This window comes from Macaca fascicularis, chromosome 7 (genome assembly GCF_037993035.2).
Source record: "Macaca fascicularis isolate 582-1 chromosome 7, T2T-MFA8v1.1".
Taxonomy (NCBI): domain Eukaryota; kingdom Metazoa; phylum Chordata; class Mammalia; order Primates; family Cercopithecidae; genus Macaca; species Macaca fascicularis.
This window is the reverse complement of record NC_088381.1, coordinates 118,035,302-118,063,291: the sequence shown is the minus strand read 5'-3', so window position 1 is coordinate 118,063,291 and position 27,990 is coordinate 118,035,302. Positions and strand designations below refer to the sequence as shown.

Here is a 27,990-nt window from a genome sequence, read left to right as displayed (position 1 = left end):
ACTTTGGGAGGCCAAGTCAGGCAGATCATGAGGTCAGGAGTTCAAGACCAGCCTGGCCAACATAGTGAAACCCCATCTCTACTAAAAAATTACAAAAATTAGCTGGGTATGGTGGCTCACACCTGTAGTCCCAGCTACTTGGGAGGCTGAGGCAGGAGAATTGCTTGAACCCAGGAGGCGGAGGTTGTGGTGAGCCGAGCTCAGGCCACTGCACTCCAGCCTGGGCAACGGAGTGAGACTCCATCTCAAAAAAAAAAAGAACACCTAATATACTGCTTGGCATAGAAGGAATAGTAATTTCATGTCAGTTGTCTTTCTTCCTTAACCTTTTCAAATCATTTTTCCCTGGGAATAATATACTAAATGTTTATCAGGTTCCCAGGATATCCTCAATCACTTATTTTTTTTACATCATCTTATTTAATTAAAGCAGTATTTTTAGTACTAGTCTATCATTCCTAATTATTTCATAATTTACAACTTTTAATGCTGTTAACTTTCTCTCTGTGGTCATTTGTTTAAAACAAAACCCAAAAATGAACACAGCACCTTTGGGTATAATTCTCCCAATCTGGAGAACATCTGCTCCGAGCATAGTAAAATACATAGTAGCAAAGTTCCCTATCTTATGAGAAAAATAAGGTTAGTCTTTTAAATGTTCAATTTTATATTTAATTTTAGTTTAAAAAATTTTTATCTGGCCATGTAGTGGCTCATACCTGTAATCCCAGCACTTTGGGAGGCTGAGGCAGGATCACTTGAGGCCGGGGCAACATAGCAATTCAAGACTAGCCTGGGCAACATAGCAAGACCCTGTCCTCCCTACCAAAAAAAATTTTTATCAAAGTGACATATTAATAGAATTTAAAAGGGAAATAACGCGGAAACACTTAAAATGAAATTTTTTTTTTTTTTTTTTTTTTTTTTTTTTGAGACGGAGTCTCGCTCTGTCGCCCAGGCTGGAGTGCAGTGGCCGGATCTCAGCTCACTGCAAGCTCCGCCTCCCGGGTTTACGCCATTCTCCTGCCTCAGCCTCCTCAGTAGCTGGGACTACAGGCGCCCGCCACCTTGCCCGGCTAGTTTTTTTGTATTTTTTTAGTAGAGAAGGGGTTTCACCGTGTTAGCCAGGATGGTCTCGATCTCCTGACCTCGTGATCCGCCCGTCTCGGCCTCCCAAAGTGCTGGGATTACAGGCTTGAGCCACCGCGCCCGGCCTAAAATGAAATTAACAATGGTTCTCTACCTCAAGTCTCCCCACTCCTTTTCTCCAAGGACACTTCCACATTTCTAAATGATGTTTTTATATTCTCTCTTGAGTCATTAATTTTAGACAATGTTTACTGATCTCCTGTTATAGTGGATGAGAATTTCATGCTCTACCCTGTCTATACTTACCACATTTGGGGCAAGTATTCACTGCTATGCTTCCTTTCTTGTATAGCTCTGTTTCCTGGAGTTAATAATTGCCTCAATGTTTAGGTTTGTTTGTGTGTTTGTTTAGGTTTGTTTGTATGTTTGTTTAGCACCTTTCCACGCCCTTTCATAGCAGTTTTCCATAAAGTCAGGCCAATCAGGGAACCTAACAGGGTTCTCCCTTTTCTTTTCTTTTCTTTTCTTTTCTTTTCTTTCCTTTTCCCTTTCCCTTCTTTCTTTCCTGGAATCTTCCGTCCTGGTGCCTTTTTGTCCCCCTGCTCCAGTTTGGACTGGTTGCTACTCAGGTGTTGACCGTGCTGTCATCCTAGAACTTTCTTTCATTGTCATCGTAGAAGTTCCCTTTGCCTCCCTCCTGTGTTGGATCATTGTTTTTTGATTCCTCATCTTCTTTCTTGATATGCTCCCTGATTTTGATAGGGGTAGCTCCTTTAGTAGCTATGTGAGAAAAGATAATACATAAGACCTAAACTTTTTAAGTTATTGTGTATATGGAAACCCGTACACCTTTTTTTGTTTGTTTTCTTTTGTGGAAGCCTATTATACATTTAATTGTTAATAGTTTAGCTGGATATAGAATGTAAAAAGCAATTTGACTCAGAATCTTGAAGGTATTTTCCTCCACGGTCTTCTACCTTTCATAATTCCTGCTGAAAAGTCTAATACTATTCATTTATTCACTCAGTACATAATTTTTAAACGCCTGATATGTGCAGGCACTATTCTAGGTGTGAGAGTGATAGCAGTGAATGAAATAGACAAATATCTTTCTCTTAATGACCCTACAGTTTCAATCTTTTTTTTTTTCTAATACCTAGAGCATACCTACAGTAGCAAAGGGACCCAAATATACAGAGCCTTAAATGAAATAGAAGTTTATTCCTCACAATAGCCAGACCAAGTAGGAAACTGCTCCACTGGGTTTTCCAGCTAAGCAGGGCAATTCAGAATTCTCAAGATATGACTTCCATCTCTGTCTTGAGTACCTGCTATAGTTGTTACCATTTTTTGGCTAGCAGGACGATGGAGGGCAAGGAGCTTTGTTATAAAAACATGATCTGGGCCAGGTGCAGTGGCTCACACCTGTAATCCCAGCACTTTGGGAGGCCGAGGCGGACAGATCACCTGAGGTCAGGAGTTCGAGACCAGCCTGACCAACATGGTGAAATGCCATCTCTACTAAAAATACAAAAATTAGCTGGGCATAGTGGCATGCACTTGTAGTCCCAGCTACTCAGGAGGCTGAGACAGGATAATTGCTTGAACCAGGGAGGTGGAGGTTTCAGTGATCAAAGATCGTGTCATTGCACTCCAGCCTGGGGCGACAGAGAGACTCCGTCTCAAAAAAAGAAAAAAAGACAAGATCTGGGAGTTGCATATATCACTTTTGCTGTCTTCCTAAAACTTAGTCATGCAGACCTTCTTAGCTACAAAGGAGGCTAAGAAATGTCTCTAACTCAGAAGCCATTTGCCTTGCCAAAATTCGTGGGATCCTATTACTAAAAGGAAAAAGGGAAAAGTGTACTGGGAAGCAGCAGGCTCTGCCACAATATGTTGAAGAAACTTTTAAGGCATTCTCTTTATTCTTAATAATCTACAGCTTCACAGTGAACTGCTTTGATGTGGGTTTTTTTTTTTTTTTTTTCATTTTGCCATCTACTTAATGATCCCTTTAAATTTAGAGATTCGAGTATTTGATTTCCAGAAAATGTTTCCTATTGCTTTGGTAATAATTTTTCCCCCAGCATATTCTCTGACTCCTTTTGTGGAGCTCCTTTTTCTTATTCTCATACATCCTAGATTGGTCCTCCAATTTTCTTGTCTTTTATCACCTCTTGTCCATCTCTTTGTCTTCTTGTTCTGTTTTCTGGAAGATTTCCTCACTTTATCTTTGAGCTTTTCTACTTATTTTTTTCATCTGTCATAATTTTGAATTTCTAAGAATTCTCAGTTCCCTCTGATCATGCCTTTTTTTAATAGCATCCTATTCTAATTTCATGGATGCACTGTCTTCTCCTATCTCTCTTAGGATAATAATTATAGTATTTTTAAATTTTATTTTTAATTGACAGATAATTGTATATGTTTATAGGGTACAATCTGATGTTTTGATACATGTGTACATTGTGGAATGATCAAATCATCTAAGTCTCATATCCAGTGGCTGGACAGGGTTGTACCGGGAAAGGGGGGAGACTTTGGTCAATGGATGCAAAGTTTCAGTGACTATAGTTAATACTAATATATATTTCTGAATAGATAAAAGAGAAGATTTTAAATGTTCTCACCACAAAGAAATGATGAATATTTGAGATGATGGGTAATTATAGTATTTTTGAAAAAAAAAATTGTTTCTGGTGTCTCTTTTCTGACCTTCTTTCTTGTATTAGTTGTAGTCTCTTGTCTTTCATATTGGAGGCTTTCCTTTCTTGTCTGGTAGTATTTCTGTTCATATTTTCGAATGAGGGGGAAACTGATGGGAAGTGCTATATCTATATCCATGGGCACTTATTGACTTGTGGGTTTCACTGTAGAGTGATGGAATGATAACTTTTTACTTAGGAAATCCCCAAATGTTAGAATCTATAGGCATTTTCTTTAGGAATGTTTAGTTTCTCTAAAGAAGGATCTTTGAATCTTCTGCCTGGGGCAGTCTCGCCATGTAGTATGGATATCTGTGTTTTCAGCTCAGACTAGTATCCCAAGTCTGGGGTTTAGATTCTCCGGAGAATAAAACTGCCAGTCTCCTACAGAGGTGGGAATGAGGTCATTGCCTGACCTTACTAGGTAGGGGAGAGGAGAATGGGGTTCTAACTGCCCCTTATCCAGACTTAACCTTTAAGTCTTCTGTTTTCATGCCCGTGCCTTCCTTTGTACCCAATGCCTTTAGCTCCTGAATCCTTATTTGGTTCTGTGGGGGCAGATTTGCTGCTGTTTGTCAGTATTACTCTCTGCAGACATTTGGGTTTCATCTTCCTCCATCTGTCTCCATATACATTATAATCTACCTTCATGAATTAAAGCTTCAGCTTCATGTATTTCCTGGCTTTATTGAAGTTTATTGATATTTCTTATTTTTCTTGTTGTTCTGTGGTGGAGATGTCATTACACTGTCTATTAGTTTCTTAATACTGCCATAACAAAGCACCACAAACTGAGTAGCTTAAAAGAGCAAAAATGTATTGTCCCACAGTTCTGAAGGCCAGAAATCCAAAATCAAGATGTTGGCAGGGCCATGTTGACTCTGAAACTTGGAGAAGAGAATCCTTCCTTGCTGCTTCTAGCTTCTGGCATTTGCTGGCAATCCTTGGCATCTCCTGATTTGTAGATGCATCACTTCAATCTTTGCCTCCATTGTCATATGGCTGTCTTGTCACGAAATGTTTCTTTATTTCTTCTCCTCTTCTTAAAAAGACACTGGTCATGTCATACTGGATTTGGACCCATTTTAATGACCTCATCCTAACTTCATTACATCTGCAAAGACTGTATTCCAAATAAGGTCACAATTATAGGTACTAGGTTATGGGACTTCATCATATCTTTTGGGGGAACACAGTTCAACCCGTAACACTGCCATCGTAGAAGTAAGAATTCTGGACATTATTTGGAATGATAGTAAAATACGTTTTCCATATAAGAAAATTTTACATTTTGAAATTTAATAGAAAGTTGAGAATAACTGCATAAATTCTGGATATTCTAAAATAAATCCCCAAAGAAAGAAATAAAATATTTATAGTAAGTGTGAAAAGTACTCAGATGAAATGAGAAAAAAGGCAAGACTCCATTCACAATGAACATGGGTACTTCACATCAAAGGAAGTATATCTTGTAAGGAACATAGATAATTATAGATAGTTCAGCATCATTAGAAATCCGAAGAATTTTACACAATAGTGAGTTGCCATTTTAGTCTTTTGAATTAATGTGTTTTTTCATTTGTTTTTTGTTTGTTTGTTTTTGTTTGTTTGTTTTTTATTGTGAGCAAGCCTATGGTAAAAGGTACATTACTTATCCCCATGTAAACTGGTATATTAGTATAACCCTTTTGGAAAGCAATCTGAATACAACGTATCAAACCATAAAGATGTTTACACCCTCTGATGTTACTGATTCAGCAGATAATTGAATACTTAGTTTGTACCAGCTACTCTGCTAAGCACAAGAGATTCAGTGGCAAACAAGAAAGACAAAGCTTCTGCCTTTATTTATACAAAATACCCAATAAATATTTGGAAAAAGTCACATGCATGAAGATTCATCCCACTCCCTTGTCTTTTCTTCCACTTCACTTGTCGCTCCTTGGTCTCTCTTGCTGGTTCCTCCTTACCTTCCCAAACTGTTGACATCGGAAGGCCTTAGGACTCAGTTTCTGGACCTCTTCTCACTCACTTGGTTGTTCAGTCTTGTATCATTTACATGATGATAATTCCCAAGTTTTTATCTCTAGCCAGAACCTCTCTTCTGACTTCTAGACTCATATATTTAATGACCCATTTAACAGCTCCAGTTGGATATCTTTATAGGAATCTCAAACTTAACCTCTCTGAAACTGAGCTTCTTATTATCCCCTCCAAAGTTGTTCCTCTCACTGCATCCTCATCTCAATTCTAATTACAAGCATCCAGTTCCTTAGGCTAAAAATACTATAATAGAAGTATCTTTTATTTCTCTCCCTTTCTCACACCCCAAATGTGACCTATCAACAAATCTTGACCACTCTCAAAATATATCCAGAATCTAACAATTTTTCACCATCTCCACTGCTGCCACCCTGGTCCAAGCCACCATAACTTTTACCTTGTTTATTACAGTAAGCATCCTAACTTCTTATCTTCTCCACTTTAGTATGTTTTTAGTACAGCATGCGGTGGCTCACCCCTGTAATCCCAGCACTTTGGGAGGCTGAGGTGGGTGATCACCTGAGGTTGGGAGTTCGAGACCAGCCTGGCCAACATGGTGAAACCCCGTCTCTACTAACAATACAAAAATTAGCTGGGCCTGGTTGCAGGCACCTGTAATCCCAGCTACTCGGGAGGCTGAAGCAGGAGAATTGCTTGAACCCGGGAGGCAGAGGTTGCAGTGAGCCGAGATCACACCATTGCTCTCCAGCCTGGGCGACAAGAGTGAAACTCCATCTCAAAAAAAAAAAAAAAAGCCCTCTGGTGGCTCTCCATCTCACTCAGAGTGAAAGCCGGTTCCTTTAAAGAACCTACAGGCCCTACACAGTTTGGGTTTGTTTAATCTGTCAGACCTCATCACTTATTTTCCCCCTTCAGTCAGTCTGCCTTAACATAATAGACACATTATTGCATCAATGCTTTGCTCTTGCCATTCCTGCTACTTGTAATACTCTTCAGCCATTTGGCCTCACAGCCTGCTCCCTTACCGCCTTCAGGTTGTGTTACCTTAGTGAAGCCTTCCCTAATCACTCTATTTATATTGCTCCCCTCACACCTCTTTCTATACCCCTTTCCAACCAAATATTTCTTCTCATAATTTATAGGCATTATACTTGTACTTATCTTTCCCTAACCTAGATTAGAAGTTCCATAAGGACATGACTTTTTGCATTTTGTTCACGGTTATATTGCTAGTGCTTCAGACAGTGCATGACAGTATTAGCAGGTGCCCAATAACTGTTGAATGAATGAATGAATGAATGAATGGCAGAACATTAGAATTAACTTAGATAGATAACTAACATTATAGAAATTGTTTAGTAAATTCTACTATATTCACCAGTTTGGAATAACTGCAGGCACTAAAAAAGTTCATAAAAACTGTAGTCTTGTAGGGAAATGCACTTGATAGAAAATTAAATTGCATTCACACTTCAGCAAGGGTTATTGATTGCCTACTATGGAGAAATATACTAGTTAAGTGGTGACTGTAGAGTCAGACCCAGATTCAAAACTCTCATAGCTTTCCCATCATTCACATATCATCTGCTTCCATGAATGTGTGCGTCTGTTACCACCTAAGACTGGCTTAAACAATAAGAAAACACTCAGACATACTTGGAAGCCTAGGGGAAGGCTGCTTTAAGACTGGTTGATTCAGTGACTCGATGATGTAATTAAAGACCAGGGTTCTTTTTGACTCTTCATTGTTTTGTCCAGATTATCAGCTTGATCTAAAGCTGTTTTTCCTCAAAATCATAACTGGCAAGAGCAGTAAAGGTTGTGTGCTTATTTGTTCAGTCAAATTATATATAGAGAGAAGTACAGACAAGACAGTATGACAACGCTTTTCCAAAAAAGAGCAAGGAACTTCCTTTCCATTAGCCTCCAGAAAATCTCCTTTTAAATTTCACTGGTCTGAATTAGGTCACATGCCTACAGTTAAACTCATCACTCTGGCTAAAGGAATGGGATTACTCTGATTGATTTACACTAATTAGGCCCCATCCCTGGAGCTAAGGGGTCAGGTTCGCTTTCCCTAAAAAAATGGCTACTTGCATGAAAGAGAGGTAGATAAAAATCTGATCATGTTAAGAAAGTGAGTCCCATGCCTACTCCTTGGCTTGAATTGGGGTACCCTGGGCAGGATTGGCCAACTAAACCAAATGGGACAGATATAGCACCACCGAGAGGAGTTCTCCCAAAGACCGCACAAACAATGCTGGCAGGTCTGAGGAACATCCTCTGCCTAACCTCCCCTCACCATCTGCCAACCTCATAAGCATCATAAGCATACCTTTTATATCAGCTGTTTCCTCCTGAGCCAACAGGATGCCCTCCTCCCCCCTCCCCGCCCCCCGCCCAGAGGTAACTGCAGAGCCACATGATCAGGATAGCAATTTTTGACACAGAATAATTAGTTTGACATATCTACTTGGATGTCTCATAAGCAGTTCAGTTAGAGTGTTTAAGGTTAAACTCATCAACTTCTTTCCCAGTTAGCTCCTGTGTTCCCGATCTCAGTATAATGATAAATACGACATAGTTACTGCCTTTGTAACAACAGTGTGAATATAGAGAGATCAAATGGGAAGTTGAACTATAGAAAAAGTAAAAATGAAGATAGTAATTATTATATGTCTGGTTGATCTGTTTAGGGGTATTTTCCTGTCATTTATCATTTTGTAAATTTCCTTTAATGTGATTATATAACGTGTACATTATCAATGAGAGACTTGCAAAGACAAAGAGTTATGTGATATTAACACTACCTTATGGGCTCCTATATGGAGGGTTTTGTTACCTGTGTGGTGATGGGCCCAATCGTAGCTGCTTCAAAAATATATGGTCTCTGATTAGGATGGTCTTTCTTTGGAAGTTACTACAGTATATTTAGACATGTTTTGATTTGTGAAAGACTTTTCAGGGAGCAGAATCTCATTAATCATAATTAAATGGTATACCTTCATTTAGCTAAAGTACCCATTCATGCCCCAGGCACTGTGGTGGTGCTAGAGATACAGAAATAAATACACACTGCCCTCAGAAAGCTTACAATTTAATGGGGAAGATAGGTAAACCAATAGTCGATAGTCTGACAAATGCCATAGTAGAAGTATCGACCAGAAGCTGTGATAAAGGTTTATCTTATAATTATACTGTGAATTGTGGTTAAACTAGTCTTTTTCTCCCCCAGAGTCTTTCTTTAGTTCATGTGGTAGTTTACATAAACTAAGTGAAGAGCCCCTGATTCCTCCTCCTCTTCCTCCTCGAAAAAAGTTTGATCATGATGCTTCAAATTCTAAGGTAATCAACAGGACTTTACTCCAACTTATTCAAAGTTGTGAATCTTCAAAATAATACCCAGTGTTATAAAGAGTCTGTGAATTATACTTTGGCTACCATTTATGGTTTTTCAACATTTGGGTTGTTATATTTGAAAAATACTTTTAGTTGTTTAATCCTTATAAAAACCTTTTCTAAATAAGAGGCTGGGCCAGGCACGGTGTCTCATGCCTGTAATCCCAGCACTTTGGGAGGACGAGGCGGGTAGATAACCTGAGATCAGGAGTTCGAGACCAGCCTGGTCAACATGATGAAACCCCATCTCTACTAAAAATACAAAAAATTAGCTGGGTGTGGTGGCAGGTGCCTCTGATTCCAGCTACTAGGGAGGCTGAGGCAGGAGAAGCGCTTGAACCTGGGAGGTTGAGGTTGCAGTGAGCCAGGATTGTGCCACTGCACTCCAGCCTGGGCAACAATTGCAAAACTCTGTCTCAAAAGAAAAAAAAAAAACACTGGTTGGGAGGCTGAGGCAGGCAGATCACCTGAAGTCAGGAGTTCAAGACCAGCCTAGCCAATATGGTGAAACCCTGTCTCTACTAAAAATACAAAAATTAGCCTGACATGGTGGTGGGCACCTGTAACCCCAGCTACTCAGGAGGCTAAGGCAGGAGAATCACTTGAACCTGGGAGGTGGAGGTAGGTTGCAGTGAGCCAAGATTGTACCATAGCACTCCAGCCTAGGCGACAGAACAAGACTCCATTTCAAAAACTAAAAATGAAAAAGAGGCTGGAAGTACAATTTCTTTCTGGTACAGGTAGAAAAAACCTTTAGTAGTATTCCAAGCATTCTTCAAACTTTCAACTAATGCTTCTCAAAATTTTAAGGGTGCATCAGAATTACCTAAAAGGCTTGGTAAAATCAGATTGTGGAGCCCCACCTCCAGAGTTTCTGATTCAGTAGGTCTAGGATGGGGCCCAAGAATTTGCTTTTCTAACAAGTTCCCTGCTGGTACTGATGCTGTTGGTCCCTGGATCACACTTTGAGATCTACTGCTCTAAGCCTCATTGGAGAAAGGAGCAGTAGATGCCCAGTAAGCAGAAGCTAGACATTAAAATCCTCTTGGCATCATGTCCTTTCATGGCTATAAAGCAATAAATTGTCACTTACCTATTATAATTAAAATACATAAATTTCTGAAATGTATGCACAAAGCAAGATAAAGAGTTATGTTCTAAGACTTAAATTAAAACATCTCATATATAAAAATATTAAATTCAGCCCTGAATTAAACTAGGAGCACTCATAATCTGATAATTAACCCAGATTAGTTTATTTTGAGCCTCTGAATTTAACTTGATACATAAGAATTTTTCAGACTTAACATTTTTAAAAATTTTTCAGGAGAATAGAGGTATAATTTAATTACTTTTTTTTTTTTTTTTTTGAGGGAAATATGAAATCTGATGATGATCCTCCTGCTATTCCACCGAGACAGCCTCCTCCTCCCAAGGTAAAACCCAGAGTTCCTGTTCCTACTGGTGCATTTGATGGGCCTCTGCATAGTCCACCTCCACCACCACCAAGAGATCCTCTTCCTGATACCCCTCCACCGGTTCCCCTTCGGCCTCCAGAACACTTTATAAACTGTCCATTTAATCTTCAGCCACCTCCACTGGGGCATCTTCACAGAGATTCAGACTGGCTCAGAGACAGTACGTGTCCAAATTCGCCAAGCACTCCTCCTAGCACACCCTCTCCAAGGGTACCACGTCGATGCTATGTGCTCAGTTCTAGTCAGAATAATCTTGCTCATCCTCCAGCTCCCCCTGTTCCACCAAGGCAGAATTCAAGCCCTCATCTGCCAAAACTGCCACCAAAGACTTACAAACGGGAGCTTTCGCACCCCCCATTGTACAGACTGCCTTTGGTAGAAAATGCAGAAACTCCCCAATGACCTTAGCCATATGTAGTCATTGACACTGGAATGGTATTTGTAAAGTTTTTTTTTAATTTATTCAAAAAAAGACATAGTATTTTAGTACTTTTTACAAATAATGCTCTTACAAAAATGCTACTGATCAAATAAGCTTTTAAGAATTGGAAAAATAAAAATACAAAAGTCCTTCACCATTATCCTCAGGTGATCAGTAGCATTGCCTTGTCTTGGATCCTCAGTGCTGCCAAAAGGCCAGTATAAAGAATTTATATTTGCACTGTAAACTCTGCAAAAATATGGTTTAAAGTGACATGATTGCACTGAAAAGGGATAGTGCTTTTGTGAAATTTTTCAAATTTGAGTAATAGATGCCTTTTTAAGGCAGTGAATTTACACAAATATGGGAGGGGTATATGGTGTTACTGATTTTTAGACCTCTTTGACCATCTTCTAGTTTTTACTTCTAGTTTTTACATCTAGGAGAATTGTGAATAACACCAACTGTTCTTAAACTCTTTAATTCCATGTCTTAAATGCCGGTATTTGCTGCTGAAGACAAAAATGAAAAGTAGGATGAAAATAATAGAATGGCACTGTAAGTGTTTATTATTTTGTCAAAATGTAATCAAAGACTACATAACCCAATGATGGAGGTAAAAAGGGCATGTATCTCATTCAGATGTGCCTTTTGTTTTTGCAGACTATGATGTCTTTAGCTAATGAATTGCCTATTGTTATGGAAAACAGTTAATATGCCATGTATGTACAGTTTTGTTTATATTGTATATTTAAAGATACTGCTAATCTATATAAATTTAAGTGACTTGAGGCCTATAATACAATCTGCTACTTTACTAATTCATAAATTCAAAAAAAATTCTATGGCATAGGAACCAACTGCCTTGCCTTCAACACCTAGTAACTTTCTCTATAAATCTCGTGTTAACTGAAATTTTTTTTAAATATATTTTTTAGATTGGTAATATTTAAACCAGCAAATACTTAAAGCTTTATTAAATGTTTTAATCAGATAAGTGAGTAAAACTTTTATTTGCCATTTGGATGCCTTTGTTCAAAGTGATAAAGAGTGTTTTGCTGATAGTGCTGTAGCAGCAGTTGTAAAGTAGCCAAAAGCCACGTTGTTTATTTACTGGTCTGTGGCCTTTTACTGTGCTTTGTATCAGAGTTCTTAACAAGATTAATAAATCACCCCAGTCTTAATTTTAAAAGACTTTTAAAATATGTGTTTTCATTATAAGGAACAAAGGGGGAGATTGTTGAGTCCTGTAGAGAGAGAGAGAGAGACACACACACACACACACACACAGACACACACACACTTTTCTTCAGTGTTAAATGTGAGCTGCAGGCTTCTAGCAACCACTTTTTTGAATTCATACAAAAAACTAGGAGCATACTAGGAACTTGAAAAGGAAGATTGTAAGATTATAGCCATCTTTCGTAGGATCTTGGAAGCTGCTTGCATTTAAGCCTTGTAACTACTCTGTAAATCAAGTCTCCAACTAGGTAACCTCTGAGGTTGGCTTTGTTTTTTAAAGAGCAGATTATAATAGTAGTTTTGTCAAGAAAAGTGATTTAAACGGCCTCTTCGTTAAGCCAAACGTGTGATTTAGAGTAGAGCGGGGGCTGCCAAGCGCGTCGGGAAAGGCGGAGCCCCACATTCGGCCCCGCCCAGGTAACGCCGCCTTCCGGGCTTTGTTAACTCACGCGCGCTGCTGCGTCAACTCAGCCCCGGGGAGGGGGCGGAGCCGCAGGGCGGGGCGGTGCGCGCTGATGTGACGTGACTGCGCGCGCCGCTTTCTGTTGCCGGCCGCGATGGCGGCTACGCCGGAGTCCTCGCTGGAGGACCCACTGGGGAGCTTTGTGCGCGTGTTGGAGAAGCGGGATGGTACGGTGCTACGACTACAGCAGTATGGCTCCGGCGGCGTGGGTTGCGTTGTTTGGGACGCTGCCATTGTCCTTTCTAAATACCTGGAAACGCCCGAGTTTTCTGGTGACGGGGCCCACGCGCTGAGCCGGCGGTCGGTGCTGGAGCTGGGTTCGGGTACCGGGGCCGTGGGGCTCATGGCCGCTACCCTTGGGTAAGAGCTGACGGGCGGGCGGGATGTGGGGGCACCTTCTTGCTGGAGAAATCCAGATTACAGGTTTTCCCGCCTGTGCTTACACCTCAGTCGACGTTATTTTATAGGGCTGATGTTGTAGTCACCGATCTTGAGGAATTGCAAGACTTGCTGAAGATGAATATTAATATGAACAAGCATCTTGTCACTGGTTCTGTTCAAGCCAAGGTACTGAAATGGTTTGTATGGCCTTTCAGCTTGTTTTAAGATATCGATTTGTAGTTTGTTTTAAATTGCGTTTCATTAAAAGGATGGACGGAGACTTTTCGGTTCTTTATAAAACAAGAGTATTTTGAATTATTAAAACAACAATTGAAATATTTGTTTGACATTTTTAAGGGGGGAAGAAATAGAAGGCTTTCCTTCTCCACCCGACTATATACTGATGGCCGACTGCATATACTATGAAGAGGTAAGTATTCAGTGAGTGAAATACCTTCATTTAGAAGATGAACCATATTTCATGGATTCTGAAGCACACGTTTCTTCACATTTTAACATCTTTGAATCCGGGATTTGCCTTATAGTTGATGCAGTAAAGAAAAGATAAAAGTCACCATGGACCATTTGTATATATGCTCATCATTAACATACCGGCCTGGTGAAGCATGTTGAGAAAAGTGTTACATGCATTTTACTCACGGCTTCTGTAAAAATTTTTAAAGGATTTTGTCAATTGGATGTTATGAAAAGCCAAAATCGTCTCTTTTTCCCTTGGTTGTTCCCAGGGAACATGTTAACCATGACATTGAGAATTAAGTTGTAAATAATTCACTGTTCTTTGCTTTAAATATCAGTTTGGACCGGGCGCGGTAGTTCACCCCCGTAATCCCAGCACTTGGGAGGCCAAGGCGGGTGGGTCACCTGAGGTCGGAAGTTCGAGACCAGCCTGACCTACATGACAAAACTTGTCTCTACTAAAAATACAAAATTAGCCTGGCGTGGTGGTGCATGCGTGTAATCCCAGTTATTTGGGAGGCTGAGGCAGGAGGATCGCTTGAACCCGGGAGGTGGAGGTTGCAGTGAGCTGAGATAGTGCCGTTGCATTCTAGCCTGGGCAACAAGAGCGAAACTCCGTCTCAAAAAAAAAAAAAAAAAAGGTGCATCAGTTTGTATAGTGTTGTGGGTATCAGTTATTTTAAAAATAATTAGCACTGAACCAAGTTAGGGTCAGATTTAACTTTTGTAGGGTAAATTGTTGATTATTTAAATCTCAAATTACATAAAATTAATCTCTTGAGTAAAGTTGATTACATTTGTTTTTCCATGAGAACTCCAAAATGCAGTTGTCTGAATCCTTTTTCTGGAAACCGAAATCAGCACATGGTTTAGTTAAGAGGAGCTTACCCAATCGTTAGTTACAGAGGGGTTTTTGTTTGTTTTAAGGTAGGGGTCTTGCTCTGTCACACATGTTGTAATGCGGTGGAGTGAGCATAGCTCACTGTAACCTTGAGCCCGTGAGACTCAGTCCTCCCATTCAGCCTCCTCAATAGCTAGGACTATAGGTGTGCACCAGCATGCTGGCTAATTTTTCAACTTTTTGTAAGGTGTGTGTGGAGGTGGGGTGTCTCTCGCTGTATTTTCCTGGCTGGTCTTGAACTCCTGGTTTCAAGCAATCTTTCATCTCTGCCTTCCGAAGTGTTGATATTAGAGGTGTGAGCCACCACACCTAGCCTAGAGCTTTAATTACATGTACTTTGTTGAATTGATTCAAAGATGGATAAATTGTAGGGGAGCTATAAATATCCCTCTACCTCCTCAACCCACTTTTAGAGTAGAAAAAATTTTTAAATCATAAACAAAAAGTATATTCTTTTTTAAATAGTCTTTGGAGCCATTGCTGAAAACTCTAAAAGATATCAGTGGATTTGAAACTTGTATTATATGTTGTTATGAACAACGAACAATGGGAAAAAATCCAGAAATTGAGAAAAAATATTTTGAGGTAAGTATTAAGTGCTGTATTATCTTTGTAGTGATTTCCCTTCAGGGAGTCTGTATGTGACTCTTCAAGTATTTTATGGTAATTTTGGGTGGGGAAAACATTGTTTGTGTGAAGCTGAGAAAAGGATCTTCACAGCCCATGATTCTGCAGAGCTCCCCTTTTTCATCTTTTCTGATCCTTTATTTCATTTCTAATTAGTTGATCTATGGCTACAGAAGAATGTTAAATAATACTGGTGCCACTCCTTTTTAAGAACAGTATTCAGTGTTTATTCCACATGATGCTGCCTTTGGGGAACATATTAATGATGTATGTATTACCTTTGGAGAATGCGTGATAGAAATGTGCAGGTGAGGCCGGGCGCGGTGGCTCAAGCCTGTAATCCCAGCACTTTGGGAGGCCGAAACGGGTGGATCACGAGGTCAGGAGATCGAGACCATCCTGGCTAACACGGTGAAACCCTGTCTCTACTAAAAAATACAAAAAAACTAGCCGGGCGAGGTGGCGGGCGCCTGTAGTCCCAACTACTCGGGAGGCTGAGGCAGGAGAATGGTGTAAACCCGGGAGGCGGAGCTTGCAGTGAGCTGAGATCCGGCCACTGCACTCCAGCCTGGGCGACAAAGCAAGGCTCTGTCTCAAAAAAAAAAAAAAAGAAATGTGCAGGTGATAAGTTGTTTTTGTTTGTTTGTTTGTTTTTGTTTTTGTTTTGAGACAGGGTTTCACCCTATAGCCCATGCCGGAGTGCAGTGGCATAGTCAGGGCTCACTGCATCCTCAACCTCCTAGGCTCAAGTGATCCTTCTGCCTCAGCCCCCACAAGTAACTGGGACAAAAGACATGTATTACCACACCCGACTCACTTTTTGTGTTTTTTTGTAGAGATGGGGTTTTCCCATGTTGCCAAGTGATAAGTTTTTACTTCTGTGTTTTTGTCTACATATTTATGAAACCTCCAACCTAGATAACTGTCTATTTTTAGGGTCTTTTTTTTTCTTTAACTTTTTGTTCTGAAGTAGTTAGAAAAGACTTACACAAAGTTGCAAATATAGTATATAGGGTTTTATGTATCTGTCACCCTTCTTCCCCTAGTGATAGCCCAAACCCTTTTTATGGACACAAATCTATCACATTGTGAGTAGATTTCTATCTACTGTCACATTGTGAGTACGCTTTTGAGGGTACATCTATATAGGCCTGCAGTTTTGTCTGCTGAAAGGACTACTTTGGTTTAATGAGACAGCAGGTATATGACTGCCTCAGGTAACATATACTAAAATGTTTTTTTTGTTTTCATGTTTTTCTTGAATATGAAAAATGCTCATGTTTTGAAATGATTCATAATGAAAATTTCTTACTGTTAAACAGCTTTTACTGATAAAGCATATGTAAAATGCATACCTATCAGTCAAGTGCTGAGCTTAATTTTTCATGTGTATACACCCAAGTGACTATTACCAACATAAAGATAGAGGACATTTTCAGGATCTTGGAAGGTTTGCACACTGCCCTTTCCCAGGCAGTACTCCTCAAAGGGTAACCACTGGCCAGGCGCGGTGGCTCATGCCTGTAATCCCAGCGCTTTGGGAGTCCGAGATGGGCGGATCACGAGGTCAGGAGTTCGAGACCAGCCTGGCCAATATGGTGAAACCCTTTCTTTACAAAAAATACAAAAATTAGCTGGGTGTGGTGTTACACTCCTGTAATCCCAGCTACTCAGGAGGCTGAGGCAGGAGAATTGCTTGAACCCAGGGAGGCGGAGGTTGCAGTGAGCCAAGATCGCACCACTGCACGCCAGCCTGGGTGACAGAGTGAGACTGTCTCAAAAAAAAAAAAAAAAAAAAAGATAACCACCATTCTGACTTCTGTCACCCACAGGTCAGTTCATATTACTGAATTTGAAGTATGTCTCTTAAATTTATAGCTCCTTCAGCTAGACTTTGACTTTGAAGAAATTCCTTTGGAAAAACATGATGAAGAGTATCGAAGTGAAGATATTCATATTATATACATCAGAAAGAAAAAGTCGGTAAATAACATTCTCAGTTCTTCATTCTCCAAGGAGGTTTCATCAGCTGGACACTATTTCAGGGCATATGTGTGGTATGGGCGTTGATTTTGATGTGGAGAAACAGCTATAATGATTCACTGGACTCAGGCACTAACTTAGTGTCAAGATAATTTAATCTATCTTGCCTTGGGTTTTTGCTCTAAAGCCAGGTTTTTTTTTTTTTTCCTTTTTCTTTTTTCTTTTTTTGTATTTTTTAAGTAGAGACATGTTTCACTGTGTTGCCTAGACTGGTGTCGAACTCCTGGGCTCAAGTGATCCGCCCACTTCGGCCTCCCAAAGTTCTGGGATTACAGGCATCAGCCACCATATGTGGCCAGGCTTGTCTTTTAAAGGCCTTTTCCAGCTTTTCCATAGGTGTAATTTGTATAGCTCTATAATTGGGTATTACCTCAAACAAGTGATTAGCTATTTATAAGTTTCTTTTATCTCTGTGAGATTTTAAAATGCTAGCTCTTACCTTTGTGAACTTTTCCTTATTAAAAATTTTTTACAGAAAATGAAATATAGCAAGGCAGATGAGTCCATAAAAGATAAATGTACTCAATTAAGTAGAATTTATGTATCTTCCCCCTTCTTGGTGCATGTTTTACCTGGTATAATAATCACATTTTATGCAGGTTGCCTCAGTGATACCTAGGGTTTGAACCTGTAGAAAGAGGGAAGAATTGTACTTCTTCCTTTTTATTTTGAAACTGGGTCTCACTCCGTCATCCAGGCTGGAGTACGGCGGTGCAATCTCAGCTTGCTGCAACCTCTGCCTCACAGGCTCAAGAAATGATCCTCCCACCTCAGCCTCCTGAGTACCTGGGACCATAGGCATGCACCACCATGCCCAGCTAATTTTTGTATTTTTTTCTGTAGAGTGGGAGTTTCGCCATGTTGTCCAGGCTAGTCTTGCACTCCTGGACTCGAGTGATCTGCCCACCTCGACCTCCCAAATTGTTGGGATTACAGGTCTGAGCCACTGCACCTGGCCCTTTCATCTATTTTTGTATTCCCAGCACCTTTGGTATATGTAACCTAGTGTAAGGCAGGGAGATGATTACTTTTATGAATTAAGGATGCTAGATTCAATAAGCCCACACTTTTTTCTATCATCTTTGATTATGTTTGTGATAAAGTTTTCTGATTATATGAATTCTAGTCAAAAGCAAATAAAACTTAGTTTTAGGGAACAAAAGTAGGTGTTAGGACTAAATCTAAGTAAAAAGGCAGCAGTGGGATTATTCAGATTAACATTTATGTGGCATGGTGCCAAAGATACAAAAAAATTAAAACTTGGTGCTTTAAGAGATCCATTTTAACTGAAGCTGTTGTGCAGTTTTAAAAGTAGAATTTTTTTGGAGACATAAAGATTTTGTGTTTCCTGAATATAAAGGCTTTTTTTTCTTTTGGCAAAAAAAAAAAACACCTATTTTTTAGTTGATGTAATTCACCATAAAATTCATGCTTTTAAGGTGTACAATTTGGTGGTTTTTAGTATATTCAAATAGTTGTGTAAATCACCACTTTCTAATTTTTAACGATTTCGTCACCCCACAGAGAAGCCTCTTACCCATTAGCAGTCACTCCCTGTTACCCTTGTCCCCAGCTGCTGGCAACCACTAATCTCTCTATGGATTTGCCTATTCTGCTCATCATATGTAACGAGTCACATACTATGTGGTCTCTTGTGCCTGTCTTCTTTCACTCAGCATGGTATTCTCAAGCCTTATCTACATTGTAGCACGCATTAGCACTTAACTCCTTTTTGTGGCTGAATAATATTCCCTTATATGGCTATACCACACCTTATCCATCCATTGATGAGATGAATAATGCTGCTATGAACATTCATCTACGAATTTTTGTGTGAACATGTTTTCAGACCTCTTGAATATTTTAGAGGAATTGCAAGGTTATATGGGACCTCTGTTTAACTTTTTGAAGACTTGCAAACTGTATTCCAAATCTACCATACCATTATACATTCTCACCAGCAGTGTATGAGGGTTCCAGTTTTCTCCACATTTTTACCAACATTTGTTAATTATACCCATCTCAGTGGATATGAGATAGTCCCTAAACTGTGGTTTTCATTTCTCTAATGACTAATGATGTTGGGTATCTTTTCTGTATTTAGAAGAAATGCTTGGCCCATTTTCAGATTGATTTATTTGTCTTTTTGCTTTTGAGTTGTGAGAGTTCTTTATATATTCTGAATACTAGACACTTACAGATGCATGATTTCTGAATATTTTCTCCCATTCTGTGGGTTGTCTTTTCATTTTCTTGATAGTATGTCTTTTATTTTCTTTATTATTTTCTTATTTTTCTTTTGAGAGAGTCTTGCACTGTCACCCAGTCTGGAGTGCAGTGGCATGATCTTGGCTCAGTGCAACCTCTGCCTCCCAGGTTCAAGTGATTCTCCTGTGTGAGCCTCTCAAGTAGCTGGGACTACAGGCATGTGCCATGATGCCCGGCTAATTTTTTTGTGTTTTTAGTAGAGACTGGGTTTCACTATGTTGGCCAGGCTTGTGTCGAACTCCTGGTCTCAAGTGCTCTGCTGCCTCAGCCTCCCAAAGTGCTGGGATTACAGGTGTGAGCCATCACACCCGGCCTATGGTGTGTCTTTTGAAGCACAAGTATTTTAATTTTGATAATGTCCAGTGCATCTGTTCTTTCTTCACTTGCCTGTTAGGTGTCAGCGAGGAACCATCTATAAACATGCATGGTTGTTCACTTGAATTGCACGTAACCACTGTTAGGCATACTAGGCATTGTGAGGCCTATTAGGCATTATTAAATACCCTGTAAATAGTTTGTGGTAAATCAATCTTTTAAGTTTCCTTTTTTTTTCTTATAGAAATTTACATCGTGAAGCCTTTAATCATTTTACCCAAGCCTCTAACAACCTGGGTGAACTAAAGATGTGAATACAGCATGGGAAGATTGTGTTCACAGATTTTTTTCTGGCACATCCTTAGAGAGCCGATGTATAAATGACGACCACAATGGGCTGCCTGCAATACGAAAAATGTCTGCTTACCTGCCTGCCTGCCAATGGCCCTGAATCTAGCTTAGGTTACTTAGTTCAGCATCAAGTTCTACTTAAAAGAAATGTTGGGAATCAGTTATTCAAATAAAAATTGGTTTTGAGGCGAGGCTAAAATCTGCCAAAAACAGTGAACCAGTATGATTGACTTGACCTTTTACAGGAAACTAGAGATAAATTTCTGAAGAGAACTGTCTACTATTATATAATAATGTTTTAAATTCAAACTAGTAAATTTTAGTTTGTCTCCAAAGTTTAACAGGTTTTCATTTTGTACATAATTATACAATATTTATCATTTGTATTTTCCACTTCATTTCTTTTAAAATATTAATACTTAAATGTTCTTTTAATTTTAAGAAGAACTGAGATACTGTCTTGTATACTTATATTAGCCAAAGTTTTCTTTTCCTCCACCATACATATCTGTGTGATTTAATCAGTAAATTATATTGTAATGAGTTGCTAAGAAGACAAATCAGAAGATTGGAGGAACAAAAGATATCTTTACAGGTTTTTCATTTGATAATGGAGTGAGAATAGAAAGACCAGTTTCAGGCTTATGCACTTACGTGGCTCATGTACTTTTCTTTATGTATATGTTCCAGGAAAATCTGGCTTAAAAATACTGGTATTGTTTATATGAAACAGTGAAAGGTTTTTGAATAACTACAAATGTAGTTCTGTATGTATATACCAAATGAATTTTTGTTCTGTGTCTCTGTTTTATGTTATGAAGCCATTGCTCATATACAATAATCTGTCAAGGACTTTAATCATATTTGTTCCAAAGAGTAGTAACCGGATAGAATTTTGGTATTTACAGGCATTGGTGCTAGATGGTACATTTTACGTCTTAAAATAAACATTGTTTTTGAGACCTTGTGACTTTGTGAATTTCAGAAATACCTCTGAAGAAAGTAAACATCTAAGCAGTTAACTGCTTTCCAGAAAGAGCAAAAGCAGGCCTATTTAGAGACATTAAGGATACAAGTCAAGAAATCATTCTTTTCAGGTTTATTTCAATCTTAAAAGTCTCCATTGCTGATTTTTGGGGTTCCCCCCCCGCAAAATATTTTGTTCATACTACACTTAGCATTTCATTAAGCAGTTTGCAAGGCAGTATAATCTAAATGTATGGTGCTTTGTGAGGTACAGATAGTGCTAGCTGTTATTAATGATGTCTTAGGACAAATGACCACTTTTTAGCTTGTTTTATAACATGAAATTTGTAAAAATAAGTTTGACCTTGACTATAGTAGTCCACCCAGGTTAGTTAAATGTCTTTTCACCCTCCAATTTTTATGCCCTCCTGCTTTCTCTCTACTTTTTTTTTGAGACGGTTTTGTTCTGTTGCCCAGGCTGGAGTGCAGTAGTGGCACAGTCTTGCTTACTGCAGCCTTCTCCCAGGCTCCGGTGATCCTCCTACCTCAACCTCCTTAGTAACTGGAAATACAGGTGTGCCACCACGCCTGGCTAGCTTTGTTGTATTTTTTGTAGAGCCAGGGTTTCACCATATTGCCCAGGCTGGTCTCAAACTCCTGGACCCAAGTGATCCACCCTCCTTAGCTCCCCAGAGTGCTGGGATTACTAGCCATGAGCCACTGTACCTGGCCCTCTTTTAATACACACTATCTGTGTGTCTTCAGCCTGAACTTTATTTTAGTTTAGCCCTTGATTTCACTTATATGAAAACCCAGCTCTTTTAGTTCAGAAAAATGAAACTTCACTCATTTCCTGGAGGAATCAGCCTGAAGTCAGCCTCTATGCAACTTTGCCAAAATCACGCTCTTGCTTGACTTCCTCCCCCTTCCTGTTCGGCTATTCCCATTCCTTATCTTGATAAATGTTTGCGTACATTGCTCTCTGTTTGCTTCTGGAGAACTCACCTAAGTACTGACTGTAGAGGAAATTTGTAATTGAAAGTCAAATAGGCCCCACATGGTGGCTCACACCTGTAATCCTAGTACTTTGGGAGGCCGAGGCGGGCTGATCTCGGGTCAGGAGTTGGATACCAGCCTGGCCAACATAGTGAAACTCTGTCTCTACTAAAAATACAAAAATTAGCCGGGCATGGTGGCGTGCACTGTAATCCCAGCTACTTCAGAGGCTAAGGCAGGAGAATTGCTTGAACCCCAGAGTGGAGGCTGCAGTGAGCTGAGATGGAGCCACTGCACTCCAACCTGGGTGACAGACTCCGTCTCAAAAAAAAAAGTCAAATAGGATATCTTTCCTGTTCTGGAATAAAGCCAAAACTGAAGTCATAAGGTGCCAATCCTCACATTCTAAGATTAGACCAGTGGTGGTTAGGCCCAGTGAATGCTACAGGGTTTAGCTGAAGGCTGCCAGTTCAGAGAACGTGCTCCATCACCAACCACTATTCCACAGACAGCTGGGGAGCCCTGGAAGAGGTCTCCTCTTGGTGGAGTCCATTGTTAGGGAATGTAATTTAGTCTTTTGGGCTTTCAAATGTGGAGAAGTAACAGATTGTACCTGCACTCGCAAACCACAGGAGGAGGCTGAGTGAGGTGGCTCATGCCTGTAATCCCAGCACTTTGGGAGGCCAAGGCAGGCAAATGACGAGCCAAGGAGCTTGAGACCAGGCTGGGCAACATAGCAAGACCCTGTTTCTACAAAACATACAAAAAATTACTTGGGTGTGGTGGTGTACGCCTGTAGTCCCATCCATACTAGCGAGGCTGATGTGGGAGGTTCTGAGCCCAGGGAGGTTGAGACTGCAGTGAGCCATGATTGCACCACTGCACTCCAGCCTGGGTGGCAGTGAGACCCTATCTCGAAAAAACAAAACCACAGGAGGAAGGCCTGAGGAAGTTACTAGAGATTCAAGATGCTTGCAAGTATGGGAGACCAGTATTTCTCTTACTGGTTGGCTTTGTGTTTACGCACCAGCAGCAGATTCCAAAGCACGGAGATAGAATTGGAGGAGTGATGTGGGAACTGTAAGGCTGAGGGGTATTGAAGATGCACCCTGCCAGCCTGAGAGATGATGCAGGAGTTGAGGGTTAGAAGACTTCTGCAATATGAAGGAGGGGATGACATTTAAAAGGCAAGTGCAACAGATGAGGTGATGCCACCAGCTGGGGCTCAGCCAGGACATAGCTAATTCCCAAATCCCAAGGGACTGCTAATGCCTTGGCCTCTGGGCGAGTATGGCTTGCCTCTGCACAGTGGAGCCCGTAAACCACTTACCAGAATGCAGTTATAGCCAATTAGGGAAAGGGTTGCAATCCCACAGTTAAGGCAGTGTTTCTCAAACCAGGCTGCACGTGAAAAATTAAAAGCACACAAAACCCTTTCCCAGTCCAGTTTAATCAGAGGCATAGTATTTTTGTTAAGGGGTTCCAGATGGTCTTAATGTTTAGCCTTAAATTGAGAACCAGTGCAACAAGGAAACCTCTTTTAGCATCTACTTCCCAAGGAGAAGAGAACAAAGAAAGAAGAAAGTATATAAAAAGCAAACCATCTGTGAATAGAGTGGGCCTATAGTACATACGGAAAAAAACCACTTTGAATCCGATGTGGAATCTTGTATGAAATAGGAGGTTTTAAAATAAACAGAACTGAGCTTTGAAAACTGAAATAGACTATAAATATAATCTGAAAATTTAGAGAATCTGGCCAAGAAGGCAAAGGTGATGCTAATCAAGAAGGAAGGGGGATTCCACAGTTAAAAATTGTTGCAGGTCTAGTCTCCAATGACTTGAGTCTCTTCTGTACACCAGTTATAACTTTAAACCTCTCTGAGTTTGCATAGCTTTGCATTTTAATCTGCCACAGTTTACAACCAAGGGTCCATGGATCATATGTTTGGTGAAGTTGGAAATGAAATTACTTCTTTGTTGTTTGGGTTGTCACCCAGGCTGGAGTGCAACGGTGCGATCTTGGCTCACTGCAACCTCCGCCTCCCAGGTTCAAGCGATTCTCCTGCCTCAGCCTCCGGAATAGCTGGGATTACAGGCACCTGCCACCACACCCAGCTAATTTTTGTACTTTTAGTAGAGATGGGGTTTCACCATGTTGGTCAAGCTGGTCTTGAGCTCCTGACCTCAAGCAATCCACTCGCCTCAGCCTCCCAAAGTGTTGGGATTATGTGTGTGAGATGCCGCACCCGGCCTAGGTTATTTTTAAGTAAGAACTACTAATCTAGAATGATAGTGGGATTTTTTTGTTTTGTTTTTTGTTTGTTTGTTTTTTGAGACGGAGTCTTGCTCTGTCGCCCAGGCTGGAGTGCAGTGGCGCGATCTCCGCTCACTGCAAGCTCCGCCTCCCGGGTTCACTCCATTCTCCTGCCTCAGCCTCCTGAGTAGCTGAGAACACAGGCGCCCGCCACCACGCCCGGCTAATTTTCTGTATTTTTAGTAGAGACGGGGTTTCATAGTGTTAGCCAGGTCTCGATCTCGTGACCTTGTGATCCGTGTGCCTCGGCCTCCCAAAGTGCTGGGATTACAGGCGTGAGCCACCGCGCCCGGCAGGGAATTTTTTTTATACTGCATATCTTTTAATTTTTTTTTTTTACCTTTTTTGAAAATTTCCTTGTTAAATGATGTGAAATATGATATGTCAGATTATAGGTATTTTAAAGAAGAGTATGGGTTATAGAAACATCTGTTGTTCTAAAGGCTCCCTGTAGATGGCATTGTTTGACTTTGTCTTTAAATGTTTTATAGAAAGGAAGTTGTTAAAATAGAATCTACTTTGAAATGCAATCACATTTTAAAGGTGAACGAAATTAGATTAAAAAAATAAGCCTACCTTCTGAGTTACTTTCAGAAGATAACACAGGGTAAGTAAAACAAGTTTTTTTCTTGTAAAATTGTATTTGGTTTATCTTTCCGTTTCTGATACGCCTTTTGAATATCATTCATAAAGCTACGTTATTACAATTCATAAAACATTTTCTCCACTATTGATATCTTCTGTGAAAAGAAGACATATATTTAACAGGCTAAATTAATTCAAGTGATGTTCTGAAAATTAAATTCACCTTGAAAGTACCTTTTACATAATCAGGATTTTACATCTGAGACACTTAAAACTTCTCATTTTAATTAGTTTTTCAAAGCAGTTTTTTTTTTTTTTTTTCTTCAGTAGAGTAAGTGGTGTTCTTACTTCCGAAGGCTGAAGCTTTGTCTTTGGTTCCCACAGTCCTGTAGGCACAGGCCAGGTATTTGACTTTTGGGTTTTCTTTTTTCTCAGGAAACATCAGGATTTGAAAGAGTTTTGATTCATTGATAACAAACATTGTTAGAGGAGAATATTCACTTTTCATACCATAAAAACCTTCACTCTAATAGAAATACAGATAAAGAAAACTGTTGCAACAATATCTTACTGAAAATTAATGGAAAAGCTAAGTTTTTACTTTCCATAATATTGGGTAGGGAAGCAATAAATTCTCAAGGCATTTTCACCAGTTAAGTTTAAACCATTAGACATTTGGGGTTGTTCAAGACATTGAAGTTCTTATGTATTGGTGAAGTTCTGTGAATATCTAGTGAGCCCCCATCAACTGTGAGATACATTCTAAGTCATTGATTATTAATAACAAGATGCTATCATTTGCAAATGATAAACCTAAAATATGGTAGAGCAAATTATCTCCATGATAATATTTTGCTCACGTGCATTCTGCAGTGTCAGCACAGAGGCTCTGAGACCAGATTTTCTGGGTTTGAATCCCAGTGCTGCCACTTACTAGCTGTGTGACCTTGAAGTTACTTAAATTCTGTGTGCCTCAGTTTCCTCATATGCAACGTAAAGATCATAATAGGTTGCTGTGGATATTAAATTAGTCAGATACATGTAATGTACTTAGGTACCTGGCACATAGTAAGTGTTCAATAAATGTGACTGTAGTTGGGGTGGAATTACAGGTGAGGACTTAGAAAATATGCATAATGCAAGTCAATTTTATCTGTTGCAGTGTGAAATCTGGGTATATTTTTGAGAGTATAGGATGCATGTAAACATAGCTCCCCAGTCACGGCGGGAATGGCAGCTGGGATGGGAGGAGGTTGAGAACATTGTTACACAACATGTACTGTTATTTAAACAAACAAACAATTTTAGAAAAATAAAGATACAGGGAAGAAAATTTTTGTTCGCTGTTCATTTTTACAGTTTGAAAACAACTGCCATGAGCATTCAAAGGGCCAATAGGCACAGAACAAATCCTCGTTTCTATTTATAGGAGCCTGGATTTGCTGGCTGGAGCTCCAAGATTAACCTTCCACCGCCCTGGACCCTTACTCAGTTCTTCCACGGTTCTTTGCTAAACCTGAGACCAGTTAGGTAGCAGGCCATTAAAGTACAGCAAAAAGTCATTTTTCTGAAGTCTGAGACTTGATCTATCTGCATAACAATATTTTCAGAGTTTAGATTTATTAACTCCAAAAGAGCAATGTGACTTTAAAATATGTTTGTAGCAGTTGCTTCTTGCCTAAATAATCTTTCACTGTGTAATGAGTGTGCGTGTGGGATGCAAGACTTAACTAATTCCTCAGGCTGCCTGACCATGTCTTTACTAACAGACCAGAATGAGAGAACCTTGGATTGTGTCTGTTTCTCCATCAGCCAGTGTAAAGTGGCACATAGGCTTTACTTCAGAGGGGGTGTCCAATCTTTTGGTTTCCCTGGGCCACATTGGAAGAAGAATTGCCTTTGGGCCACACATAAAATACACTAGTGATAGCTGATGAGCTTAAAAAAAAAATTGCAAAAACAATCTCATAATGTTTTAAGAAAGTTTACAAATTTGTGTTAGTCCACATTCAAAGATGCCCTGGGCCATATGCGGCCCATGAGCAGTGGGCTGGGCAAAGTTGCTTTCTGCATTATATTAAACTTGCAAGCCCTTTCTGTTTGCAATTAATGGAAAAGATTGTTGTGAATGCTAAATACGTGGCCTTAACTTTTAGAAAGCTTTATACATTACCTATAATACAGTAACTTATTTTTGGTGAATTCACATTTTTTAATTTTCATAGGTTGAAAACAGTGATATTTCTTCTTCCTCGCAAAGCAAAATTAAAATGTTTGTAAAAGAGCTGGCCTAGATGCAGTTCTTATAGGCTTAAATGTTTCAGTAGTTAACAAATTCCTTTCAGGTTATCAGTTTGTTTTTGTTTTTATTTTTTTTTTTGAGATGGAGTCTTGCTGTGTCACCCAGGCTAGAGTGCAGTGGTGTGATCTCGGCTCACTGCCACCTCCGCCTCCCGGGTTCAAATAATTCTCCTGTCTCAGCCTCCTTAGTAGCTGGGATTACAGGCGCACGCCACCACGCCCGGCTGATTTTTGTATTTTAGTAGAGACAGTGTTTCACCATGTTGCCCAGGCTGGTCTCGAACTCCTGAGCTCGGGCAATCCGCCCAGGTCGGCCTCCCAAAGTGCCAGGATTACAGGTGTGAGCCACCGCGCCTGGCCAGTCAGGTTATTAGTTCTAATGAGGTACCACTGACAGTCTTTTGATGGGTCAGTGCTTTTAAATACTTTTGGGTTTTTTGTTGTTGTTTGTTTGAGACAGAGTCTCCCTCTGTCACCCAGGCTGGAGTGTAGTGGTGCAATCTTGGCTCACTGCAACCTCCACCTCCCAGGCTTCAGCAATCTTCCCACTTCAGCCTCTTGAGTAGCTGGGATTATGGGCACGTGCCACCATGCCCGGCTAAGTTTTGTATTTTTTGTAGCGATGGGGTTTGGCCATGTTGCCTAGGCTGGTCTCAAATTC

General features: G+C 40.0%; 2 protein-coding genes across 12 annotated transcripts in view; both read left to right on the top strand.

The window, feature by feature from the left end:
* The window catches only part of SOS2 (SOS Ras/Rho guanine nucleotide exchange factor 2), a 114,675-nt gene extending 102,387 nt beyond the window's left edge, over window positions 1-12,288 (top strand). For 4 of the 5 annotated variants that reach the window (XR_012415771.1, XM_065548783.2, XM_005561213.4 and 1 more), the window contains 2 exons: window positions 9,034-9,143; window positions 10,571-12,288. Coding sequence is in view for 4 of the 5 variants with exons in the window: in XM_065548783.2 (XP_065404855.1) it covers window positions 9,034-9,143; window positions 10,571-11,077 (617 nt within the window). In the remaining variant the exon portion in view is untranslated. The remainder of the gene's footprint in view (window positions 1-9,033; window positions 9,144-10,570) is intronic. The other variant, XM_065548785.2, reaches the window with a different exon arrangement.
* A 587-nt stretch (window positions 12,289-12,875) lies between these two features.
* VCPKMT (valosin containing protein lysine methyltransferase) lies at window positions 12,876-21,126 on the top strand. Of its 7 annotated transcripts, none has more exons than XR_012415772.1 (6): window positions 12,876-13,161; window positions 13,269-13,368; window positions 13,540-13,612; window positions 15,026-15,145; window positions 17,066-17,170; window positions 20,058-21,126. XR_012415772.1 is itself a non-coding variant. In XM_005561215.5 (6 exons), exons 1-6 carry the CDS (start codon window positions 12,896-12,898, stop codon window positions 20,070-20,072), a joined length of 690 nt encoding a protein of 229 aa, XP_005561272.1. In that variant the 5' UTR covers window positions 12,876-12,895; the 3' UTR covers window positions 20,073-21,126. The 7 variants fall into 7 exon arrangements, 4 of the variants coding, with proteins under 4 accessions (XP_005561272.1, XP_045252313.1, XP_005561273.1 ...); XM_005561215.5 differs by having other exon boundaries at window positions 13,269-13,379; XR_012415773.1 differs by lacking the exon at window positions 15,026-15,145.
* Window positions 21,127-27,990: the final 6,864 nt, after the last annotated feature.

Excerpts from the sequence above, each read along its gene's own strand:
- VCPKMT (XM_005561215.5), top strand. The coding sequence starts at position 12,896 with ATGGCGGCTACGCCGGAGTCCTCGCTGGAGGACCCACTGGGGAGCTTT. Across the intron at positions 13,380-13,539 it reads CAAGCCAAGGTACTGAAATG|GGGGGAAGAAATAGAAGGCT; the intron begins GTTTGTATGGCC and ends GACATTTTTAAG. Across the intron at positions 13,613-15,025 it reads ACTGCATATACTATGAAGAG|TCTTTGGAGCCATTGCTGAA; the intron begins GTAAGTATTCAG and ends TTTTTTAAATAG.